The following is a 21,549-nucleotide window of genomic DNA, read 5'->3' as shown; positions in this document are numbered from 1 at the left end:
TTCAATAATAATGTTATGTTTACATTTTCCTCGCGGTTGCCAGTAATGACAACCGTTAAAGTTACCAATAGCGCGTAGTAAAATGTACCAATCGTTGGTAGGGATGTGTATTGCATCTGATATTCATTTATACTTATGACAGACATATAACTGTACTAGCGTTGTACTTCGAAAATTGTATGTCTGTCACCATGTACAGCGCTAGAACCTATTTTACCGCTGTACATGGTTACAGTTGTACTGTGCGCAGCGCCATAGACGGTTGGTGGTGGGTAGCATGAACAAACCGAATCAAAGCACTTGGTAAACGTTCTTTTCATTGATTTTCTCATAAGTTAATAACTCATATTGGAGGCTTTTTTGTAGTGTTTGATAGTTTAGACGTTAAATAGAAACCTTTTTCATTGAAATATGTGGTGAAAATTGGGAAAATTTCTTATTGTCAGTTTGACATACGGTACAATGTACAACCAAAGTATGTCTGTCATGGTACGATGGTACCTGTACAACGCTGTACACGTACAACGCAAGTACAGCTGTATGTCTGTCCCTGGTATTACATACGTTTGGTAATTTTTCCAGAAAATATGTACATTAGGGTTCCAATGAATGTACGGGAAAAAATCGACCCTAAAATTTCAATAAGTTATCCCATACAAAATGTTCACCACCTCGAAAAAACAACCTATGCAAAATTTCAGCTCAATCGGACTTAAGGGAAGGTGGCGCAAAGCGGTCAAAGACTGAGTTTTTTGAAAACCGTTTCGTGCAATTATAAGACATTTGGCATCAAAAAAAATTGAAAACCTCGATTTCCGGTGATTTTTCGGTTTTCAAAAAACTCTAATTTTAATGTCTACGACACCAGTAAATTATGTCCGATTGAGTTAATATTTTGAATTGGGTATATTACCGTGCAAATCAACATTTCGCAGCAAGTTCCGAATGTAAAATCGAGATAACACCCAAAACCACACGTTTTGCCTTGTATTCCGAAAGAAAAACTCAGAGTGTCGATTTTCGACAGTTTTTTTTCGAGATGACAGTAGATCCCGACGTTTCATTCAATTTTAAGACATTTGGCATCAACATTTTTTTTTAAACCCCGATTTTTCGAGGTGGTTGTCGTATCCGGATATACGATTTTCCTTCCGCCGATTGAAAAGTACCCCGCTGCTGCTGCTGCTCGATGTGTGCTCCGCTGATGCTGTCCCAAAAGTACGCTCCGCTACTGTACGAGTGAACTCTGCTGCTGCTGCCCAATGCGCACTCCGCTGCTGTCCAAAAGGTTGGATCCTCTGCTGCTGCTGTCCGATGTGTGCTCCGCTACTGTCCAAATGGTCGGTTCCTCTGTTGCTGCTGCTGTGCCCGATCTGTACTCCACTAATGTCCGAAAAGTTGGAAGATTTACGTGTTCATTTTACTAATCTGGATTTTATCTTTTTTAATGATCATCATTTAAATTACTTTTCAAATTATTAAAATAAACCTAACTACTAAACCTAAACCTAAACCTTAAACCTAATCCACTATGTACAGATTGCGTACTACCTCGTGCATGGAAGTGGAGCACCTCTCTCCAAATTTGCGAATGAAATTTTCAAACCTTTCATCTAAAGTATCCAGGCAGGCTCTTTCATGAACCTCCGCTGTTCTCGTCCAGGGGGGCAGGTTCAGGATGATTTTAAGAAACTTATTCTGAAGGCGTTGGAGTCTCAGTTTGTGTGACCGTGCACAGGTTTTCCAGACAGGGACCGCATATTCAATGGCTGGGTAGATGATCTGTTTATAGACAGCCATCTGATTCTTCAGGCAAAGTTTTGAATTTTTGCCAATTAATGGATACAATGACCGGAGTAAGATGATACATTTGGTTACAATTTTATCAACATGAGATCTGAACATCAGATGGCTGTCTAAGGTTAGTCCTAAATAAACGACTTCCTTGGACCATTCGATAGAAGAATCACCGAACCGAATTCTGACGTTGTCAGCCGGAACAAGTTTAGGAGAAACTGGTCCTGGATGGTCCGGGTCTTATCCGCATTGATCACAATTTTCCAACTGGTGTAATATTCTGTTAGAGCATCCAAGCCTCTCTGCAGTTTGTGAGTCAGAGCACTTATGACGCGACCTTCGAACATAATAGCAGTGTCATCGGCGAATTGAGATAGTATTCCGTTACCTGGAAGCGTTGGAATGTCTGCAGTATATAAATTGTATAGGATGGGCCCAAGAATGCTTCCTTGGGGTACACCTGCATTTATGTTGAATTGCTCTGAACACATATTATGCAGGGACACTCGGAATGCTCTATCAGAGAGATAACTTTTAATTATCTTTATAAGATATATTGGAAAATTGAATCGACGCAGTTTGTAAACCAGACCATCGTGCCACACATTGTCGAAGGCCTTTTCAATATCCAAGAGCGCCATTGCTGTCGTCTTGGATACCGATTTGTTCCGCTGAATTATATTTACAACTCTAGTAAGTTGATGAATGGTGGACAATCCCTTCTGGAACCCAAACTGTTCCTCAGGGATGACACCATATTCATCTGCGAACGAAAGAATTCGATTTTGGATGCACTTTTCGAACAGCTTGGAGAGAGCAGATAGTAAGCTGATGGGTCGATAGCTCTTTCGGACAGATGGATCCTTCCCCGTTTTTAACACTGGGATAACTTTAGCTAACTTCCACACTGAAGGGAAGTAGCTAAGCTCCCAGCATCGGTTCAAAATTTTTGCTACAAAAGCGAATGAGTCGTGGCTCATTTGCTTTAGCTCAATATTGAAAGTGTTGTCAAAACCGGGGGCCTTCATGTTCTTTGATCTTCTGATAAGATCTATCAACTCATCAGCAGGACTCGTGAACCCTCCGGGATCACGCTGTCCGATTGGTCAACCTCGGCCACTCCTCCAACGACGGTCTGTTCGTAAGGACAGATAATGTTTTGTCCAAGGTTGTGAGACGACACAAACTGTTGCCCCAACGCGTTTGTTTTTTCTATGGGAGTTAACAATAAACTACCTTCACGTAAACCTCCAGACGAGAAGAGCGGAGGCAAAGGTTTTGGTCTCTTTTTAAGAACTTTAGTTATGGACCAAAATGGCTTTGAATGAGAAGGAATTTGACGGAGTTTATCTCTAAATTCTCTATTTCGGAGTTCAAGAATCCTATCCTGGATTACCCTAGTGAGATTGTTAGTTGATATCTTCTTATCCCGGTCGCCAGTACGCTGGTATTGGCGCCGATAAATATTCCGTAAACGGATAAGTTGTTTGGTGGTGCTATCAATCTGGAGAGAGGAACTCACCTTACATTGTTGTAGCGGTACCGCACTGTCACGGGCGATGGGAATTGCTTGCTGGAGGGAATGCACCGCCACATCGATATCTCCCGGGGAATCCAATGGCTGATCGTGGTTAATGCTGTTATCGATGACACGCTGGAACACGACCCAGTTGGCACGATGAAAATTTCGCCGATATCGGGTAGCCGTCGTTTCGACAGCTGCGCCCAGCTTCAGTACCACTGGATAGTGATCGTAAGATAATTCCTCAAAGACTAGCGGATCCTCGGAGATGGCCATATTGGTGAGGAAAATGTCCAGTATCGAGTGAATTTTGGAAATTTTGAAATCCTGGTAGGGCTGTCCGGTGCTAGGATATTATAATAGCCGGTCTCCAAGTCCTCCGCAAGGATAATCCCGTTCCGGTTTCGTTTTCGCTTTCCCCACAACTCATGCCGAGCATTCAAGTCACCTGCGACGATGTATTTCGCCCGCCGCCGAGTTAGCTTAGCCAAGTCATTTCGTAATAGAGCAGCCGAACCGTCCCTAATGTTCACTTGCTTGGGACAGTACGCCGCGATGACGGTGATTGGCCCAATTGATGTACGTATCTCGATACCAATAGCTTCAATGGTTGTGAGCTGAAAATTCGGCAGCAGGCGGCAATCCATGTTGCGCCTCACAGCAATTGCTACTCCCCCTCTATCTGCACTGGTCCTGTCGAGTCTTAGAAGCCGGAATTCCGGAAGAAAAATGTTGATTTCCGGCTTGAGGTGCGTCTCGGTAATAATTGCTACATCGATCTCCTTATTGTTGAGAAAATCGAGTAGCTCAACGTGCTTACTTCTCAATGAGCAAGCGTTCCAATTTACTATTCTGACAACTTCACGGAACATACTTGTTGGTCAGAGATAGTACAGCATTCAGCTGTTCTGTTTTTGTTTTGTACGTACGCATTATGGTTATGACCTCTGAAATGAGCGTTACTAGTTCCTGCGTCGTGAATGCAGAAGTGTCGGGGGTTACACCAGACGCAACATCGGCGTATGACAATCGAGGAGAGGGGGAGTATCCTTGATTCGGCTGGGCAGCAGCAGCTGCGAGGCGGGGTTGGGCTGAACGACGGTTAACGTCCGCTTGGTTGAGAGAATATGCTGGGGCGGATATATCGGCGGTGCGCTGACTGTTGAGAGGAAGCGGTTGTAGATTCGGAACCTGTCGTTGATGCTGGAAAGCAGGATACTCAGCATCTGTAATAGCCGGTGGGGGACGCACGTTGCGCCTGCGTCCAGGCTGGTGGGATGTTGTTGCTTTCTGTCGAATGACGATAAATTCTGCCCTTTTAGGGCAGGATCTATTGGATGAGCGGTGTACGCCTTCACAGTTAGCACACTTTAACGATTTGTCATCAGTTAGACCACAGGACACAGTGCGATGATCCCCAGCACATTTACCACAGCCCGTCTGCATATGGCAATTTCTAGTACCATGCCCGAACCTTTGGCAGTTCGTGCACAGCGTGACGTCTCGGTGCTGGGGACGATACAGCTCCCACGACACAATAACTCGGAACAAGTCTCCACCGTTTTTAAGTGCATTGATGTTGGTGGTACCCTTTGCGAAGTGCACCAAAAACAGCTGATCTCTGCAGGTGTTGTTGTCAATGTTTGACCGTCGAGTCATCGCATACACATTTTCTGGCTTTAGTCCAATCCTTACCAGCTCAGCCTTCACAACTTCCGTGTTCATGGATGGCAGACTACGTAAAACAAACTTTTGTGGTTTCGCTGAGGGCATGTCGTGCGTATAAAATTGCATACCTTCAGTTTTCAGGTATGCGCCGATTTGTTGGTACTCCGTCAGATCGGAGCATACAATTTTCGTACCCACACTACACAGTTTAAATCGCGGTTTGAGATTAAGCTTTGAAAGCTCAGAGTCAAGTTTCACCAAGTCTTTCGAGGTTGTGAATAATGGAGGAATACGCTCCTTCCTGACAAAATTGCCATTACTACTATCCTCCGGGAGCACTGCATAATGGTTGCTCTGAAGGAGCTGATTGTATTCTGTATCCGCTGGAACAGCGGAATGTGTTCGAGCCTTTTTTGATGGTCCTTCTGTGGCAGAATTACTGGAACGCTGTCGCCCCATGTTTTTCTTTTTGGCGATATCAACCAAACACGCCAAAGCGTGTGAAGTCGAATCAACTTCCAGCGGTAACGGTAAAATGAGCGAATGGAAAAAAACAAACTAACGAGAGCGGAAAAAAAGAACACGTGTTGTCGCTGCGAATGACACACATAAACTCAGCTCGCTCGAAATTGCGCGGCCGTTTATATAGCGGCGTTCATTATGTTTTCCTCCAGACGATACTCTATTGGCGATCTAGAGTACAAATCTACACCTAGGCGGCGCTGCGGTGAAAGTGATGATGGTTTTAAATTTTGCCATGTGAGCTTATGAAAGGTTTGTAGTTTTTTCCATAAATTACAATGTTATAATCATAAAAGATTATTTAATTGCGATTAATTTGTAAGAAATTTAATTCTGCGCAATTTTATATATATAACATGTTATTTATTTACCTCTTTCAGTAGTGAACGCAAACGCAAAACGTAAACGATCGGTGAGACATCTGGATTTTGTTTTTGAACTAAGAAAATGATGCTAATGTAACCTAAAGCTCAAAAACCAAACACGTATATTTTACTTCCGGGCTTTCCAAGGTAGTTCTCACATGCAGGAATCGTGCATTTTACTACTTGTGTTTGATTGTGCTCTCGAATTTCCTTCTTTAATTCAACCATTGTCAACATTTTCATAGTTTTCACTACTGAAAGAGGTAAAAAAATATCATGTTATATATATAAAATTGCGCAGAATTAAATTTCTTACAAATTAATCGCAATTAAATAATCTTTTATGATTATAACATTGTAATTTATGGAAAGAACTTCAAACCTTCCGTAAGCTCACATGGCAAAATTTAAAACCATCATCACTTTCACCGCAGCGCCACCTAGGTGTAGATTTGTACGTTAGATCGCCAGTCCGGTGAATGTTTATTTATTTTTATTTGTACCACATCTCTTTCTTACAGTGGTGAATATTTTTTATGTGGTAACTTTTTAAAATTTGAGATGACCATTTTCATTGGCACCCTAACGTTTGCATTATCAAAGATTTGATAGCTTATTTTAATAAGCTATTTTCTGGGTGTAGAGATTAATTACACTTTCGAGTTTGGGCCCCACATTATCGCCCAAAATTGAAAGTCGTCACAAGACGTCGACACTGTACAACTGTCATCGCGAATTGGTGAATGTTGTCATTCAGTTCTGCACTTTGTGCATTTGCTTGTGGTTGTATCTTGTTTTTTTTCGATTATAAATTGCAGCAATGAGTCTAAAAAACGAGTAAGTTGAAGTTGGAGATATCCAATAGCTTCATCAATAATACCTCCTTCTCTGCTTATTGTAGTATCAAAATTATGCATCGTTCTATGGTTTGCGAAGACAGCAACTTAAAAGGCGATATAACGATTTCCAGCGGCTGTGTCATCCATCCGAGCACTACGATCATCGCTGAGTCTGGTCCTATTATTATTGGAGAAAATTGCATTGTCGAAGAGTATGCAACTATCATACATAGGATTCCCAAAGGACATCCGGCATATGCCGAAGGAACTGACGGATCGGTAAAACCACTAATCATCGGCCCGGATAACATATTCGAAGTTGGTTGCACAGTTGAGGCGCTCAAGATTGGCGAAAGGAATGTTTTCGAGTGCAAATGCTATGTCTCAGCCGATGTAACGGTTACAAATGGATGTGTCATAGGAGCTGGCTGTCGGTTAGTGGGTCAACAGGTACTACCCGAAAAGACAATTGTCCAAGGAAAGCAGTGCCAACAGCGTGAGGCTATCGAAAAACAAAGGGTATAGTTGAACTCAATTATCAAAGATTCATGTGTGAATAATTATTTTACATTCATTATAGTCACAAATGGTTCAGCTTGATTATCTAAGGAAAATCTTGCCAAACTATCATCACTTGAAGAAAGCAACATATGATCCGAAGAAAGTTCGAGCCCAAGTTTGAACTGTTTGGGCAAATAGCTTTACTACATTAAGCGTTTATTTATTTGTGTACTGTATCCAACGTAATCCGTTCCGAACGGTTCAATTTTTTTGAAATTATTGCTTAACTTTATGAATAAGTTATGATCGAGAATATACTTTACACGAACCTAATGTAACCTAAAACTCAAAAACAAATCACGTATATTTTACTTCCGGGCTTTCCAAGGTAGTTTTGACATGCAGGAATCGTGCATTTTTCTACTTGAGCACAATCAACTCTCGAATTTCCTTCTTTAATTCATCCATTGTCAACATTTTTATTGTTTTCACTACTGAAAGAGGTAAATAAATAACATATAAAATTGCGCAGAATTAAATTTCTTACAAACTCATCGCAATCAAATAATCTTTTATGATTATAACATTGTAATTTATGGAAATAACTACAAGCCTTCCATAAGCTCACATAGCAAAATTTAAAACCATCATCACTTTCACCGCAGCGCCGCCTAGGTGTAGATTTGTACGTTAGATCGCCAATTAGACCAGGTGATGATCCTGCTGCTTTGTGTCATTGTAAACATACAATGCTTCAATTTATATTCTAGTGTGTAGGTATTGGTTACTACCAGTGCTTGGATTTTGAATGAACTGAATATGAGCCTATGCCCTTCATTCGTTTTCTCATTCATGTACGTTGCTCCCTTTGAACCATTCAACACTACGGTGCCAGTCGAATTGCCTTGATTCACTGCCATCGACATCGGTGAACCATCAACATTCGAATCTTGAATTTTAAAAGAGGAGCTCGAGCATTCTAAGCTCATTCTTTCTTCTATTCGCTATGATACATACTTGTGGACGACATCCACTCACAGCTGTAAACTTAATACAGGCGCTTGTGCTCTCTTAGCGTGCTGTGGCCGAGCCTTGGCTGCACATATGGTGCACGGGAGGAGAATTGGATTGAAGCATTTTTCTAGTTTCGCATTTATTTTATTCACAGCAAACTACTAGGCTTAAACGTGAAGTTTATTAAACTTTTAATGTCATAACGTTTTATTTGAACGTTACGTAACTTTCAGGTAATAATATGAAACTTGAACTATTATGGTAGTTCAAATATTCTATTTATAACAAGTTAATCTACCTAACAATGGTTTTAGGCTCGAATTATCTCCACCAAAATAGGGTTTTCAGAAAATCATCATAATTTTTGAACTTCAATAGTAGGGCTATGTTGTTTCATTTAGGAATGTAACACGGATTACATTTTCCTTTTCAACTACAAACCGGAAACTGGCGCTTTTTATAAAGTAAAAAACTTTAGTACGCGAAGATAAGCGCTTTGGTGTTGCATGTATTGACATAAACTTATATACAGTATCAGAACAAAGCCATTCCTTATACTTCTATTAGGCATGGTAGAGTTTGATGAAAGGCACAACTTGACAAACATGACCCAAAAAAGTTATTCGATATACAATTTTGGACTCGAAACTGTATACAGTTTGAAAGAGAAATATTTTTTTTATATTTCGAATATGACTTATTTCGAAAAAAAAGTTACCTTTTAACGTTAAGGTGAAATATAAGTGCCTATTATAAGTACAGTGGGGTGAAAATCGTGACTTTTGAAGATTTAGTTGAATTTTTACCAGGATTTTTTTATATCGATATTGCAGCAAAATTAAGAAAGACAGAAGTTGGGTGTCGAAGAACAAATTGTAGAGAACTTTAATCCAATCGATAGAAACAATAATGTTTAATATGAATTTCTGGGATAAAACTAATAATGACATATTGAAAATTACCAACTTTTAAGTTTTTCACTTCCAAAATGTTATTTAAATACACTAATTTAGATGTTCCAGTACATTATTCTTTAGCGTACTTTTTAATGTAGATCCAGTTAGAGGCATCAGAGTCTGAAACAACAAAAAGTTCTATAACTCTGTCATTGTTGAAATTCAAACATATGCGTAGAACGATTTTTCTCATCAAATATGATCGTCTATCATCTCCTGAGAGATTCTGAATAAATTTATTTTTTTTCGTATGAGAAAGGTGTGACTTTAAGGAAATGAATCAAAAAATTAAATTTTACTTTTATATTAAAAAAACGAAAATATATGCATAAAAAACGAATAGAACAATGTTTTTGACTCGATAAAAAACAGAATTCGATTATATACAGTTCAAAGTTCGTAATGTATATTAGCAAATTTCGAAACTGTAAGAAAGTATGAAACGCTGTTGAAAACTATAGAGAAACTGCTATACGCGATGTCCAGAACAACAACTACATACTGCTTCGCATAGTAGTTTCAAAACAATTGATTGTTATTTCAAGCAATAATTCCAAGAGTACAAATCTAAACATTTAACTTTTAAACGATTTGTTAATAAAACTTGTCATTATCGATGCGCGTTTTTATTAAAAACATAATCGAAGTTACAGAAAGACATAGACAAGTTTGTTAGAAAATACATTATATCGTTCCTATTACACGATATTGCAATAAATTCGATTTCAGAAAGTTTTGAGGTAAGTTTACTGCTTGATTTATTCACGTGAATACATTCCTCGTACAGCGAAATACAGCAAATATGTACAGTGTTGTCTACCGTAAATTTCTTGGTGGAAGGAGTAATATTACATATCAATCCAGTATATAACGTATGAACGTTAAGTTATGAAATATCATTAAAGATAATTATACGGTAATTCAAGTGAGAATGAAAATATCTTATAATTTATCGAACATTGCATCGCTCACCCAATCATCACATTATATTCACATAAACTTAAACTCAAAACATATGAAGGAGCGCCTTATGAATCTGCTTCAAAATAATGTCGACGATCTCGCGCGCATTTCTAAAATACAGGTTCTAGCTGGCTCAAATGAAATACGCTTGAGGAATTATTTGCATTCAAATTCAGTAGCACACACTGAATTTGAATGATTCAACTGCAAACTGGCACGTGAATCTCATATGCTACTGAACCAAATATACTGCTTACAGCCTACGTTCAGGGGATAAAAAAGAATTGCTAGACTCTCTTCCAAATAGTCTCACGACTTTTTAGCGTTATGAGTACAAATTCTTCAGCACATATGGATGGACACAATCGTTCTCACTTTTATTTCTCGTGTGGTATCTTCAGCGCGAACAGCAGTTGCTCGGTACGTTAGTGTGAGAGCTTTAGAGCAACTGAACTGTTTTACGGTTCGTTCATTCAAATTTGAATGAATGGTGAAAGCACTGGTTACTACCATACATAGGGCTCTTGCTACACATACATGCAATGCCGTGGAGTTGCCGGCCTAGAATAGCACTTCGGGTCTTGGTCCCTGTCCCTGTCGTATGAGGCGACTAATCGGGTGACAACGCGAGTAAGGGCGCGGTAAAGTCTATTGGATATTGCACGGGGGAAATACCGTGTACAGGAGCCACGAAAGGAGTGCCAAGCACATCAGGATTGACGCCAGTAAGATCCTGATTACGACATACTGGTTACGACATAGAAAACGGACACGATACGGAAACGATTTCAACACGACGCTAAAGGCTGACAGTCGTACTATCCTGTTCCCTGAGTAAGGAAGGGTGACACCGTCCTGAAATGGCGTTTGGGCTAATAGTGCGGTTGTCCCCGTCCCGGTAATAACTTGGCAAGTCTTCGGGTACGTTCGATGCTCGTCTAGGCCCAGGCACTAGGTACTAGGCGTCAGATGTCACATTCCTGACTTGCGCTGATCTGGCTCTGACCACGGTCCCCATGAAGGACCGTGTCAACCCCTGCATGGCCTCACTGCTTGCATAGATAACCATGGGATCACTGGTAGCGACTATGTACAACGAGCGGAGATAGCGGCCCGAAGTTGGGACCCAGAAAAATATGAATAGTTGCAATAACACACCAACAAACGATGGAGAGGAGAATGTGTTCGCGAGAAGCGGACGAATGCTGAGGTCACCTGTCACTCGAGTAGCCACAACGAGTACAAGCAACACAAAACCACAAGAAGTGTTTGCTGCCCAAGCATTCCAAGGAGATCTTGGCTCCGTACAGAGCCAGTTGTTTACGCTGACCTCAAGCGCATCCCAAGAAGGGCAACTTGGGAGGCTCAGCATCACGGACGTTAGGAAAAAGGTCAACGAACTTTACGAGTTCGTAAAGGACAAAAACAATGTCCACTTAAAAATAAAACATCTGGTGACGAGCATCAGATCGGTCGTCATGGTTGCTGAACGCGAGCATAAGGAGCTGCAGATGAGAGCAGAGGGTGCTGAAAAGGCTCTGCTCGAGGCGAATGAGAAACCCGTCGAGATACTTGAGACGCCGAAGGGTCCTCTGAACACACGATCGGACAAGAGAAGGAGGGACACCCCAGGAGAAGAAGAAGAGCTGAAAATGCCAAGAACGATCTGAGTAACGCGAAAGGAGGTGAAAGCAGTGAATGGCGTACTGTCGATAACCAGGCAGAAAAACGCAAAAAACAGAAGGAGAAGAAGAAAAAAGTTGAGCAGGAAAAGAAGAAACTCGGACCTCGAGTGGAGCGAATCAAGGGCGATGCTTTGATCGTTGAAGTGTCAGCAGGAGTATCGTATGCAGCTATCCTTCGGAAAGTGAGAGACGATCCGGAGTTGCAGACACTGGGCGAGAACGTCGTGAAAACTAGGCGCACGCAGAAAGGCGAGATGCTCTTCGAGCTTAAAAAAGATCCAGCGGTTAAGAGCTCTGCTTTCAAACAACTCATTGAGAAGTCACTAGGGGAGGAGGCGAAGGTGAGAGCTCTCTCTCAGGAATCAACCATCGAGTGCCGGTATCTGGACGAGATCACGACTGTTGAGGAATTGAGAACTGCGTTACAGTCACAATGTGACCTTGGCGATGTGCCAATGACAATCCGGCTGAGAAAGGCATACGGTGGGACACAAACGGCCTCGATACGGCTCTCGAAACAAGCTGCGAATAAACTGGTGGAGAAGGGTAAAATAAAAGTGGGGTGGTCCGTGTGCCCGATGAAAGCTCCCCCTCGTATGGCCAAGCAAATGGAGAGATGCTTTCAATGCATGGGCTTCGGTCACCAGGCGAAAAACTGCGGTGGTCTTGACAGATCGAAATTGTGCAGGAAGTACGGGACGGAAGGTCACGTTGCTAGAGACTGCACAAAGCAACCGAGGTGCATGTTGTGCAAGGAGGAGGACGGAAACGACCACGTCACAGGTAGCTTCAAATGTCCGGCGTACAAAAAGGCGATTGCGGGTTCGCAGTAATGGAGGTTACCCAGCTCAACCTCAATCATTGCGACATAGCACAGCAATTGTTGTGGCAGTCAACAACTGAAACTAAATGCGACGTTGCAATGATCGCAGAACCGTACCGAGTTCCTCGCGATAACGGAAAATGGGTGGTGGATAAAGCAGGGATGGCTGCAATACTAGTGATGGGAAGGTACCCCATCCAAGAAGTGGTGGAAAGCTCACAGGAAGGTTTCGTGATCGTCAAAATCAACGGAATCTTCCTGTGTAGTTGCTATGCACCCCCAAGATGGTCAGCGGAGCAGTTTCACGAGATGTTGGACGTACTCACGGATAAGGTCAGCGGCCGCAAACCAGTCATTATCGGAGGAGACTTCAACGCCTGGGCTGAGGAGTGGGGAAGCAGATGCACCAACGCCAGGGGGTACAGCCTACTAGAAGCCTTCGCAAAACTAGACGTCACACTTCTGAACGAAGGCACTAGCAGCACCTTTCGAAGGGACGGCCGCGAATTCATCATCGATGTAACTTTCTGCAGTCCATCACTGGCGGCTAATACGAAGTGGAGAGTGTCGGAGGGATACACACACAGCGACCACCAGGCAATCCTGTATAGTGTCGGCCAACGGAATCCCGCAGCGATACGGAATACAAAAACCTTTGAGCGGAAGTGGAGGACAAAGGTTTTTGACAAGGAGCTTTTCGTCGAAGCACTACGCATAGACAGCAGAACTCTTAATCTGAGCGCCGACGGGCTGACAGGAACATTGGTGAGGGCATGCGATACAGCGATGCCGAGAAGACTGAACCCGACGAATGAACGACGTCCAGCCTACTGGTGGAACGAGACACTCAGCATCCTCCGCGCTAACTGTCTACGAGCCAGAAGAAGAGTCCAGAGGGCACGAACCGATGTAGAGAGAGAGGAGCACCGCGCGTCTTTCCGAGCGACCAGAGCCGCCTTGAAACGAGAGATACGTAGGAGCAAATCGAACTGCTATAGGGAGCTGTGTCGAGACGTCGACGCAAATCCTTGGGGTGAAGCATATCGAATCGTGATGGCGAAATTCCGTAGTTCAACGACTCCCATGGAATTATGTCCGGAAAAACTCGAGGTCATTGTGAATGGACTCTTTCCGCAGCACGACCCACCGACGTGGCCACCCACACTGTACGGTGAGGACGAAACAGAGAACGCACAAGTCACCAACGAAGAACTCATCGCGGTGGCAAAAGGTCTAAAGTTGAAAAAAGCACCCGGCCCCGACGGAATCCCCAATGTGGCCCTGAAATCGGCGATCCTTGCTTTCCCCGACATGTTCAGGGTGGTGCTGCAGAAATGCCTGGATGACGGTCTCTTCCCTGCGGAATGGAAGATACAAAAGTTGGTGCTGCTCCCGAAACCAGGAAAGCCACCTGGAGATCCAGCGTCGTATAGGCCTATTTGTTTGTTGGATACTTTGGGAAAGCTCTTGGAAAGGGTTATTCTCAACAGACTGGTGAAATGCACGGAGGATGACCACGGATTGTCGAAAATGCAGTTCGGGTTCCGGAAAGGAAAGTCGACAGTGGACGCTATTCGGACAGTTATCGAGAAAGCTCAGGTCTCGCTTAAACAAAAACGAAGAGGCGACCGTTACTGCGCGGTGATTTTGATTGACGTGAAGAACGCCTTCAATAGTGCCAGCTGGGAGGCCATCGCCGAGGCGCTACACAGATTGAAGGTCCCTAGCTACCTGTACAGGATACTGAGGAGTTATTTCCAGAATCGGATCCTGGTATACAACACAGACAGGGGACAGATAGTGAAGAATATCTCGGCGGGAGTTCCACAAGGTTCCATCCTAGGTCCTACGCTTTGGAACACGATGTACGACGGTGTTCTAAGGCTGAAGCTACCCAGAGGTGTGGAGATCGTGGGCTTCGCGGACGACATCGTAACAACGGTAATCGGCGAGACGCTTCAGGAGGTGGAAATGTTGGCGACTGAGGCTGTAGACATGATCGGTAGTTGGATGGACAGCGTAAAGCTCCAGATGGCACATCACAAAACCGAGGTGCTGTTAGTGAGCAATCGTAAGGCAGTGCTGCGGGCAGAGGTATCGGTCGGAGGACATACCATCGTTTCGAAGCGGGCGGTGAAGTACCTCGGAGTCATGATCGACGACCGGCTGAACTTCAACCAGCACGTCGACTATGCATGTGGGAAGGCGTCAAAGGTCATCAACGTGGTGGCGAGGATCATGCCAAATAGCTTTGGCCCAAGCAGCAGCAAGAGGCGTCTCTTGGCAAGTGTATCTTCGTCGATACTGAGGTATGGTGGCCCTGCCTGGTTGGCGGCTCTGGAAACCCACCGAAATCGGAGGAAGCTGAACAGCACATTCCGACTCATGGCCATGCGAGTCGTAAGTGCTTATAGGACCATTTCGACAGAAGCTGTGTGTGTAATCGCCGGAATGATTCCCATCTGCATCACTCTGGCGGAAGATAGCGAGTGCTACAAGCGACGGGAAAGCAGAGGTATCCGGAAATTGATGAGAGCGGAGTCGTTGGACAAATGGCAGTATGAATGGGGTACGGCAGAAAATGGTAGATGGACGTACAGGCTGATACCGGTACTTTCGACCTGGTTGAACAGGAAACACGGTGAAGTTAACTTTTACTTGACGCAGTTTCTGTCTGGGCATGGCTGTTTCAGGCAATATCTACACCGGTTCGGGCACGCAGTTTCACCCCTCTGTCCGGAGTGTGGAGATATGGAGGAAACACCGGAGCACGTCGTTTTTGTCTGTCCCAGGTTCACCGAAAGGCGCGAGGGGCTGCCTGCACTTCATGTCGGGAATATTGTGGAGGAGATGTGTCGCGACGAGATGATCTGGAATGCCGTGAGCAGTGCAATCACACAAATCATGTCGGAGCTGCAGCGAAGGTGGAGGGCTGACCAAAGTGCTGACAACGTCCGACGGTGAAAGGTGAACAACGGCGACGGCTGTTGCAAGAGATGGTAACTCACGAGAGTAGCTGTGACGGGGTGCGCGTTGTGTTGGAGGGCACCACCTAATCGGCTCTCCGCTGGGAAGAGAAATCCTGCGAGGGTGACTGTGACGGGGCGCGCGTCAAGTTGGAGGGCGCTTCCTAATCGGTGCACGTCTCGACAGGTAAACGGATACTGCCGCGGAGAACAGCAAAAGGCCTGCCTGACAACGCCTGATCGTGGCCTGGATGGAGGAACACCGCGAACATTTCGAAGGAACGAGCATCAAGGATGAAGCCACGATCAAAATGGTGAATACCCCACGAGAGTAGCTGTGACGGAGTGCGCGTCAGGTTGGAGGGCACTGCCTAATCGGCGCTCCGTTGGGAAGAGAAATCCTGCGAGGGTGACTGACGGGGCGCGCGTCAAGTTGGAGGGCGCTTCCTAATCGGTTCACGTCTCGACAGGTGAGAAACCCCGCGAGGGTGGCTGTGACGGGTTGCGCGTCAAGTTGGAGGGCAATTCCTAATCGGTTCACGTCTCGACGGGTAAATTCAAAATGCCTGCGAAGAGGACATCAGCGCAGTGGAATTAATAACGAATGGAAAGAAAAAAATATTGAGAAAAAGGGAAGGACAACGCTAGTTAGCGTTGAAAACTCGAGAAGTGCATAAGCACAGCCGCCCCCTGAAGTAGTCGCCTAAATGTGGTCCCAGGGGGAATAAGGCAACGAGTAGAGGGCTTGGTTTTTGTGGGTGCGATCCCCACTCGACGTCTGGGTTAACCCTTCCCAGGTAAGGCTGGTAGAGCGTTCCTCACCTCTTTAAAAAAAAAAAAAAAAAAAAAAAACACATACATGCAGAGCATGTGTTGGGCAGGCATCGCTTGTTTACATTCGTAGTTTCTATGCAGCAGAAGCGGATTTATTGTCAATCGGCGTTCTTATAGATGATTTAAATATAGTTGAGGTTTTTCTACTAGCGCGAAATATTTCATATAACTAACATTAACTTTGTGAGACAGTTAGCCAAGCTGTTTCACGAACAAGAATTTTTGTGTGATGCATATTATTTAATTTACTCTACCGCCTTTTTCGCGATGTTCATTGAGCGAATTTCCCACTAGATTTAAATCGAAGAATTGGCAGAAAAGGATTGTCAATATTTTCGCACCAAAGTCACAGAGGCTCGAGTTCAAGTTCGAATGCTTCCTTGTATTTTCCATGAATTGACTAATAGATGGATTTTCTACGTTTCCGATCAATTATCTTATAAACATATTTAAATTCTCCACAGAGCATGCAGGCACCCGGAAATCATATCTGAAAATTTGTTGATCTTTCTGGCTGAATATGTTCTTAATTTCAACATAATCAACTGATTTTTTGGCGGAATTAGCCACCGATTAAGGATATCTGCACCCAAATGTTCATTATAGATCACGAGATCAGCATTCCAGGGCAAAAAGCACGAAGCCTAAATGGAAACACACTTCACCTAATCCGGCTATACAAAAGCAAAGTGTAGTTTGCACTGTTTTTGTGAAACTTTTTGAATAATCAATCTGCTTCCATTGATATGGATCATAGCCATAACAGAAATTTCTATTTTTCTCCCTCTATATTGCTTTGACGCTAAAAGTAAATGCAAAATGTAAAGAAACATATATTCGCATGTTTTTAATATAGAGTAGCGCGTGTTTTTTATACCTATTTCGCTAAAATAAGGATTTAAACAAAGCTCGATCTTGTCGATCCATATAAATCCTATGCAGCGATCACTTTTGCCTGCCCAACAGGTCACTAATACATATGCACGCTGCAAGCACCCTATTGCATGATTTTCATGTGTGTGTGTGTGTGCAAGCGCTGAGCGTAAACGAATGTTTTTGTATTTTTCAAGTGAGAAGTTTCTATAAGACCAGCTACATTTTCCGTTGTTTTATTTGTTTTGACCTCACATGAACCGACGGTGGGACAAGGTAAGTTGTGACAAAGGATGTTTCCAAAAGAATACATTTTGCTACATACCGTAACGAAAAGTTCTTCAATGTATAGGTTATATTCACTGACGAAGAAAAAGACGGGTGGGTAATGTCGGGGACATAACCGGAGTGACGTAGGACTATACAAAGGGGACAGCTTTTGCTGAATATATAATTTCAAATATATTGTTTTATTTTCTTCTCCTACGTCAATACCTATCTATCTACCTGAAAAATGGATTAGTTTACTGTTTACTCTTTATGAACATGTTGATGATTCTGAAAAGAATCTTTGGTGTTGTGTTTTTGTTATCACTCGATATACCCATCTTGTTCGGTTAAACCTTCCTGTTTAACTATTGCGTTTGCCACAAGTTTTCACAGTTGGAAAATTTCTTCCCATCCAGCTTGTGACATGTTGTTCAGTAAATTACATTTAATGCGACGTGCCGGAGAAACACTCAGTGTCGCATTGGAGGCGATTTTAACCTGTAATTGAACATTTCCGATGACAGTGGTACAGTGTCGACTTTCAATGTGGGGGCATAATTTGGACCCCGAACTCTATGTTTACAAAAATGTCGCATTACAGGTCCATCCAATTTGCTAAATGTCGAGCTAAATATAAATTACTGTACTTTCAATCTAGAAGCAATTTAAGAATTGGTGAAAATTGAATAATCGGGAAAGTCCCCAACCATCAATAAGCTCAGAACAACTGCCAAATTCTCATACTCATCATATCCTGGCAAACAAATTATGGAAAAATCAATTTGTGTTTTATTATTATTTTGGATATTGTTTTAGAAAGCATTAAACTGTATTTCGTAAACACTTTTTTGAAAGGTTTAATGGCCCTGAAAAGCGCCGTGGTTTATGGTGGCTGCTTTTGCCAACAAAGCAGTCTGTATAGACAAACTTGTTCCTTCTTCTACCTGCTGCAGTTTTGCGATTGCGTTTGCCACTCGCTGAAACTAATTGTTGCCTTGATGAGCGCCGAACCGAAGCTGCTCTGTTCTTGATGCGGGTTTTCTGATTGTCGTGAGCAGCTTTGCAAGCCAACTCGAGCACTCCGACAGCCGAAACTCTATAATCGCTGTTAGGTATACTGGTGCTCTGGCACCAATCCGTTCGGCCTAGTTACCCTTGCGGAGCAATCAGGAAAAGGGTTATTCTCAACAGACTGGTGAAATGCACGGAGGATGACCACGGATTGTCGAAAATGCAGTTCGGGTTCCGGAAAGGAAAGTCGACAGTGGACGCTATTCGGACAGTTATCGAGAAAGCTCAGGTCTCGCTTAAACAAAAACGAAGAGGCGACCGTTACTGCGCGGTGATTTTGATTGACGTGAAGAACGCCTTCAATAGTGCCAGCTGGGAGGCCATCGCCGAGGCGCTACACAGATTGAAGGTCCCTAGCTACCTGTACAGGATACTGAGGAGTTATTTCCAGAATCGGATCCTGGTATACAACACAGACAGGGGACAGATAGTGAAGAATATCTCGGCGGGAGTTCCACAAGGTTCCATCCTAGGTCCTACGCTTTGGAACACGATGTACGACGGTGTTCTAAGGCTGAAGCTACCCAGAGGTGTGGAGAGCGTGGGCTTCGCGGACGACATCGTAACAACGGTAATCGGCGAGACGCTTCAGGAGGTGGAAATGTTGGCGACTGAGGCTGTAGACATGATCGGTAGTTGGATGGACAGCGTAAAGCTCCAGATGGCACATCACAAAACCGAGGTGCTGTTAGTGAGCAATCGTAAGGCAGTGCTGCGGGCAGAGGTATCGGTCGGAGGACATACCATCGTTTCGAAGCGGGCGGTGAAGTACCTCGGAGTCATGATCGACGACCGGCTGAACTTCAACCAGCACGTCGACTATGCATGTGGGAAGGCGTCAAAGGTCATCAACGTGGTGGCGAGGATCATGCCAAATAGCTTTGGCCCAAGCAGCAGCAAGAGGCGTCTCTTGGCAAGTGTATCTTCGTCGATACTGAGGTATGGTGGCCCTGCCTGGTTGGCGGCTCTGGAAACCCACCGAAATCGGAGGAAGCTGAACAGCACATTCCGACTCATGGCCATGCGAGTCGTAAGTGCTTATAGGACCATTTCGACAGAAGCTGTGTGTGTAATCGCCGGAATGATTCCCATCTGCATCACTCTGGCGGAAGATAGCGAGTGCTACAAGCGACGGGAAAGCAGAGGTATCCGGAAATTGATGAGAGCGGAGTCGTTGGACAAATGGCAGTATGAATGGGGTACGGCAGAAAATGGTAGATGGACGTACAGGCTGATACCGGTACTTTCGACCTGGTTGAACAGGAAACACGGTGAAGTTAACTTTTACTTGACGCAGTTTCTGTCTGGGCATGGCTGTTTCAGGCAATATCTACACCGGTTCGGGCACGCAGTTTCACCCCTCTGTCCGGAGTGTGGAGATATGGAGGAAACACCGGAGCACGTCGTTTTTGTCTGTCCCAGGTTCACCGAAAGGCGCGAGGGGCTGCCTGCACTTCATGTCGGGAATATTGTGGAGGAGATGTGTCGCGACGAGATGATCTGGAATGCCGTGAGCAGTGCAATCACACAAATCATGTCGGAGCTGCAGCGAAGGTGGAGGGCTGACCAAAGTGCTGACAACGTCCGACGGTGAAAGGTGAACAACGGCGACGGCTGTTGCAAGAGATGGTAACTCACGAGAGTAGCTGTGACGGGGTGCGCGTTGTGTTGGAGGGCACCACCTAATCGGCTCTCCGCTGGGAAGAGAAATCCTGCGAGGGTGACTGTGACGGGGCGCGCGTCAAGTTGGAGGGCGCTTCCTAATCGGTGCACGTCTCGACAGGTAAACGGATACTGCCGCGGAGAACAGCAAAAGGCCTGCCTGACAACGCCTGATCGTGGCCTGGATGGAGGAACACCGCGAACATTTCGAAGGAACGAGCATCAAGGATGAAGCCACGATCAAAATGGTGAATACCCCACGAGAGTAGCTGTGACGGAGTGCGCGTCAGGTTGGAGGGCACTGCCTAATCGGCGCTCCGTTGGGAAGAGAAATCCTGCGAGGGTGACTGACGGGGCGCGCGTCAAGTTGGAGGGCGCTTCCTAATCGGTTCACGTCTCGACAGGTGAGAAACCCCGCGAGGGTGGCTGTGACGGGTTGCGCGTCAAGTTGGAGGGCAATTCCTAATCGGTTCACGTCTCGACGGGTAAATTCAAAATGCCTGCGAAGAGGACATCAGCGCAGTGGAATTAATAACGAATGGAAAGAAAAAAATATTGAGAAAAAGGGAAGGACAACGCTAGTTAGCGTTGAAAACTCGAGAAGTGCATGAGCACAGCCGCCCCCTGAAGTAGTCGCCTAAATGTGGTCCCAGGGGGAATAAGGCAACGAGTAGAGGGCTTGGTTTTTGTGGGTGCGATCCCCACTCGACGTCTGGGTTAACCCTTCCCAGGTAAGGCTGGTAGAGCGTTCCTCACCTCTTTAAAAAAAAAAAAAAAAAAAAACACATACATGCAGAGCATGTGTTGGGCAGGCATCGCTTGTTTACATTCGTAGTTTCTATGCAGCAGAAGCGGATTTATTGTCAATCGGCGTTCTTATAGATGATTTAAATATAGTTGAGGTTTTTCTACTAGCGCGAAATATTTCATATAACTAACATTAACTTTGTGAGACAGTTAGCCAAGCTGTTTCACGAACAAGAGTTTTTGTGTGATGCATATTATTTAATTTACTCTACCACCTTTTTCGCGATGTTCATTGAGCGAATTTCCCACTAGATTTAAATCGAAGAATTGGCAGAAAAGGATTGTCAATATTTTCGCACCAAAGTCACAGAGGCTCGAGTTCAAGTTCGAATGCTTCCTTGTATTTTCCATGAATTGACTAATAGATGGATTTTCTACGTTTCCGATCAATTATCTTATAAACATATTTAA

The 21,549-nt window shown here is 44.2% G+C and overlaps 1 protein-coding gene across 1 annotated transcript; it reads left to right on the top strand.

Moving 5' to 3' along the window:
• The first annotated feature begins 6,581 nt into the window (after positions 1 to 6,581).
• On the top strand, positions 6,582 to 7,737 carry LOC129768825 (dynactin subunit 6). Its single transcript, XM_055770737.1, has 3 exons — positions 6,582 to 6,711; positions 6,776 to 7,232; positions 7,294 to 7,737. Exons 1-3 carry the CDS (start codon positions 6,695 to 6,697, stop codon positions 7,393 to 7,395), a joined length of 576 nt encoding a protein of 191 aa, XP_055626712.1. The 5' UTR covers positions 6,582 to 6,694; the 3' UTR covers positions 7,396 to 7,737.
• Positions 7,738 to 21,549: the final 13,812 nt, after the last annotated feature.

This window comes from Toxorhynchites rutilus, chromosome 2, assembly GCF_029784135.1.
Source record: "Toxorhynchites rutilus septentrionalis strain SRP chromosome 2, ASM2978413v1, whole genome shotgun sequence".
In the NCBI taxonomy this organism is placed as follows: Eukaryota; Metazoa; Arthropoda; class Insecta; order Diptera; family Culicidae; genus Toxorhynchites; species Toxorhynchites rutilus.
The sequence above is the reverse complement of the archived record's forward strand: the minus strand, read 5'-3'. Positions and strand labels throughout refer to the sequence as shown.